The sequence below is a fragment of the Rhamphochromis longiceps genome, linkage group LG8 (genome assembly GCF_057381845.1).
Source record: "Rhamphochromis longiceps isolate RC_006_pf linkage group LG8, R_longiceps_female_GT1.1, whole genome shotgun sequence".
Classification (NCBI taxonomy): domain Eukaryota; kingdom Metazoa; phylum Chordata; class Actinopteri; order Cichliformes; family Cichlidae; genus Rhamphochromis; species Rhamphochromis longiceps.
This window is the reverse complement of record NC_140564.1, coordinates 15,393,330-15,398,530: the sequence shown is the minus strand read 5'-3', so window position 1 is coordinate 15,398,530 and position 5,201 is coordinate 15,393,330. Positions and strand designations below refer to the sequence as shown.

At 40.7% G+C, this 5,201-nt stretch overlaps 1 protein-coding gene across 1 annotated transcript; it reads left to right on the top strand.

Moving 5' to 3' along the window:
* Positions 1-2,620: 2,620 nt before the first annotated feature.
* Positions 2,621-5,201, top strand: LOC146663281 (uncharacterized). The gene is made up of 4 exons (XM_085415948.1): positions 2,621-3,130; positions 3,281-3,374; positions 4,026-4,217; positions 4,382-5,201. The coding sequence occupies exons 1-3, from the start codon at positions 2,747-2,749 to the stop codon at positions 4,208-4,210; spliced, it is 663 nt and encodes a 220-aa protein (XP_085272074.1). The 5' UTR covers positions 2,621-2,746; the 3' UTR covers positions 4,211-4,217; positions 4,382-5,201.

Below are 5,201 nucleotides of genomic sequence, written 5' to 3'. Positions count from 1 at the left end.
TAGCTTATCTCTCTTGTTTTTTCCTCGATAAGGTTCCTGCAATGCATTAAAATCAGGGGACTTACTTGGGCCGACTGAATGCAAGGTAAGAAAAGACATGTGCTGGTACTGTGCATGCCTGCTGCTGCTGCTCAGAGATTATGGTGCAACACATTATGCAGTGTCATGATGCAGCAACGCATATAAATTGATAAACAGGTTCTTCTCTTTATTTTTACAGAGTTAAAACATTTCGGGGGTGGAGCCGCACTGGTGATTTCATTGGATAGTTTAAACTTGCTTTCTAAGAGGAAATGCACTAACAAAGGAATAAGGAAAAGGTATCATTTGCTTTTTAATAATGCCTTGGAGTCTGTGTAGTAATTGGAGACACTAAGGGTGTAATGTGCAGTGTTTTCCTTTTCTTACTGAGGTATCTGTTCATGGTTTGGCTGGTTGGAAGTTTTATAATCTTATCCCGAGTCTGTCCACCTGTTACACAGTGAGGTGTTAATTTACCCGAAACAGGGCAGATTACAGGCTTTACGGCCTGCTGCATACGTGTGTGTGCGACCATGAGAGTGTGTGTGTGTCTTTTCACATCGTTTACGTCACAGCTGCTGTGAGTCAGCTCCTCTCTTCCTTTCCTGAGTCACTCATCCAGTGGTTGCTTGGTTACTGCAGAGCGGTGAAAGTTTCCTATTGCGTCTTTGTCTCCGTGGACGGATGGGCTTCGATATTTATTCAGGCTCAGGAGTGAGTGTTCAAATAATGTACGTGTTTGTGTGCATGCGTGCATCTGCGGTTGCTGCTTCAGCCAACGGGCAAAGGCTGACAAATCAGTTTCAGCACATCCTGTTATTGAGAGACACTGAATGGATGTCTGGGTACCGCAACTGAACCCTTAATAAGCTGACACTGCCAAGGAATTGTATTTAGAGGAGACGCAAAAGAGAATCCTAATTAGAAAAAGCATGCATGTCATTTTTAGTCATATTTTTAAAATTGCGACAGGTTCCATTCTCACACCATCAACATCCAAATGTTTTTGGCCAGGCGATAAAAAGTCCATTTCAATATTTAAGCTACTGGGGCATAATTTTTAAAAGGCAATTTGAGCCTGAGCACTGACTACTTAATTTTAACTGGCATGTGCCATCAACACCGTTAGGTGGTAGGTGATGAAACTGTGGAGATTGGTGACATATTAAAGGAAAACCCAATATTAAGTGTACCAGCATGACCTCCAGAACAGCCCCATTGTTCCTTGCAATTGATTTTCTTTGTTTCTCGAACTATTCAGGAACAACAGTGCGCCATTCTTTAAAAAAAAAAGAAAGAAAAAGAAGCCACCAGTCTCTCAAGTGAGATCTTGGGTTGACATTTGTTTTAAATGTTATATACCTATGTGGTATGTGACTTTTGTTGCCATGATGCCAGGTCTCTCTTGGAAATGAGATTTTTAATCTCAATGAGATTTTTTACCTGGATAAATAAAGGATTAATAATAAAAATCTGATGACTTCAAACATGTTATTCACATAATTTTCAGACTCTTCCTTTGCTACATGCCTCTCCAACCCTACTGGACTGCAGTGACGGTCCAATGTTGTTATATGGACTTATTTGGAGGTGTAAATAAAGGCATGCGTGTTGTAGCTTGGTCCTCACACTACTTCTTTCTTCCCATCTTTATTCTGTCATGACTGCAGAATCAAATCTTTGGTCATGCTGCATGAATTTGGGGGGGGGGGGGGGGGGGGGGGGTGCTTCCTTGCAAAAATATTTGCAAGGGTGAAACTTCTGTATTTAAATCAATGCACCACCTCAAGTAGGTGCTATGTAGGAGTGTAAAGTCTTCTAATAGGATAGAAATATTACATCATAGGATAAAGGTAAATCACTTTATGATGATTTGCAGTGCCCCCTCCCTCTAATACTCCAAGTAGAACTTAGGGAGTCACAAGTTCAAGATTCTTTCTTTCATTAGTCACATGTCTGGATTTAGTGTATGCTAAATGTACAAAATATAATAAATTGTTCCACTCCCAACTATCATTTCACTATATGCTTTTTAAGATTCTCAAGGTAAATAAATACATTCTTAGGTAAATAAACCTGTAAATAAGTGGAACAAACATTGGTACTCTGTAGCTGGTAAAATCAGTTTGGCTACAAGAATTTACAAAATGAGCAAACAGTAAAATTATATTCTATATAGATTGGGTTTTTTTTAAATTATAACTATAACATAGTGAGTGTATTGGCCTACATAATGAATTTTATTTTAATATAATTTGTATTATCTCTGTATTCATTGAAGTATTTGCCAATCTGTGAATATGCTGAGAGCACAAACATCACCACGACAACACCAAGGCAAGAAACACATGTAGGTGGTCAGACAGTAGGTTAGTGCGTTAATTAGTTTGAGGTGAAGCTGTTTGAGTCATTGTGAATCATTCATACAGGGATGAAGAGCTTCATTTGTGGATGTCCTCAGGTCAGATGATACAGGATGACGAGGAGGGACTACCAGTCACCTGCTTCTGCTTTCAAAGATGCTGCTCAACCTGTAAACCGTGGAGGAACACTGACTCCAGATCAAGCTTGGTAACAGCATCATCATCCTTCTCCCTCTGTCGCCAGCGCCGACGGATCAAGCAACTAGCGTTTGCTTTGCTTGATCTTTTTGGTACAGATTCCCCACTTGGACAAGACTTAGTTTAAATGTGTGGGACACAGTTTTAACACAAAAAATTTCAATATGGCCGCCCGCCAAGATCACCACAATAAGTTTATCAGTTTCAGCGATGACTGTATGCCAGCACAACTTTTTAATGACATTTACTCCTTGCAGAATTGCAATACTTTTCTTGGGAATAGTGATTGTCTTATCAGTGACAACAACAATACGACAGCTATGAAAAGCTCCACTGCCCAATGCCCCTTCTGTCCGAACACTAACTCTGAGAATGACCAGAGGGAAAATGTTGACAGAGACAATTTAAATACTGCCAACCAAAGAAGACTTCCAACATCCTCTCAAAACTACAATCATTCAGGAGAATCATGTGGACGGGACAGGAAAGTGAAAATAAGGAAGAGTGTGTCATTTGATGATGATGTCATTGTCTACCTGTTTGATCAGGTACTGATTTCCTGTTCTACTTTAACCTTTATTTTAATGCATTTTGAGGCTTTTTATCTTTTTGTAGCTAATAATGTGTTTATTAAATGTTTTTAACAGGACTGTTTCAACCATGTTACTGAATACTGAATACTTCCTGTTTATTCTTAGGAGAGTCCAACTCTGGACATGCACTTTGAGTCTTACACGTCTCTGATGAGCAGCTATTCCTCCAACCTGCCAGGCGTCACATTAGAAGATAATGGTAATGTCTTCAAGAATTACACAAGTGATTTTGTAGATTGTATGCCATTATTTAGAAAAAGAGCAAAACACACAATGTACCAGTGAAACATATTGCACTTTTACTTAACACCTTCATTCATGCTGTAATTTATATTTAGTAGTATCATCATGTAAAGCTGAGCCAGAGAGAGCAGTAGCAATACCTCACTATTGCAGGTATCCATAGCAACAAAATTGGGGTCGGCATGAAAAGAAGGAGCTGGGCTCGAGGTGGGTTGCAAAGTGGCTTGCAGATGAAGCTGTAGAAAGGCTGACGTACATGACAGTTATCAATTTGACGGAGATAAGGGTATCAGCCATGTCATCAGTTTGACTGAAGTAATGCTACACTGAAGTTACTGTGTTTTTTTTTTACATTACTTTTTCCTTTTTATTTACAGAGAGATGGAACAATGAGCTCATAAAATATGATGGTGATGTTATCACCATCAGCAACAGCAGTATAATTCTAAATAATATTTGGCAGTGTTATTAACAGTTTTATCTTTTTATCTGTATCAAACAAAAGGCTTATGACAATGTAAAAAGACCAAGGGTTGCACCGTGCACTGCAGGATATCACACAGTTGTCAGTGTGGCTAATTATACATGTGGTTGGTTTTGCGTGCAGCCTTCGAATGGGAGGATGACTTCTCGGCTTTGGAGAAGAGCTGCCATTTTCAGTATGACGGGCACTCTCATCCCTACAGCCTACTGCAGACACATAACCGGACTGCCCAGTCCAGACCAGAGAATGGCTGTCTACCCCAAACCTGCCTTTTCCTCACCTATGTCACTGAGTCCGACCTCGAGTGAGATAAGGGTGAGTGACACGCAAATGCACACACATACTGAGCTGCATGTGGTGATTTTTATGAAACGTGGTAAAGTAAAGACAGCCTTTCTATCAGAATGTCTGCCTTCAGCCTAAGGCCATCTCACTGTCGCCATGGCCTAATGTGACATCCACACTTGTTTTTCTTTCAGAGAGCCAGCCTTGGCCTAATGGAAAAACTGACTAATCGTCCAGATCTCTCCTCTTCACCCTAACTCATCTCCTACCCGCCCTCCCCCTTTTATGATGAGTCAGGGATTTTAATAGCTTTTTTTTCACTCCGTCTTTGCTCCAAATAGATTCAGCGCACTTGCCATTCATGACATCACAGCCGAGCAGGACTCTCTGACAGCGCATTCAGTTTTCACAGTTGTTGGTATGACAAGATTACTGCCCATGATGTCAAATAACGGTAAATAAGAGTTGCATAAGAGTGCTGGTGCCTTTCCAGCTGCAAACTGCTTTGGAAGCTACTCTTTATGCCAGGTTGCGTCCTTGGACTCGATGTAGGAAACAGAAACAGAAACTTACGTGTGTTTAACAAACTCCTGTGTGCTTCTGCAGTCGCACTTTATCTTTAAATTGCTGTAGTTTTCAGGCTAATGTTGGTGTTGAAGAAAATATGTTGTTTATATGGTTTGTTTTGCTCAAACAGAGCATGCTTGCGGGGGCCCTGTTTGCTTGCCTCATTACTGAAGTGTGTTGAGCTCAGAACATATCAGCGGCTGTGGTAAAATAAACAGTGTAAGCCTTAGGGCCAATGGAGGCAGAAACTGTGCACACTAAAGCGCAAAGATAATATTTCCACAGAGGCAACTTCAGCAAGGTTTGGTTGATTAGATACAATGTAGCTGAGGAGGGAAGGAAACCTGGCAGGACCTGTCTTACTGTTCACACACACACACACACACACACACACACACACACACACACACACACACACACACACACACACACACACACACACACACA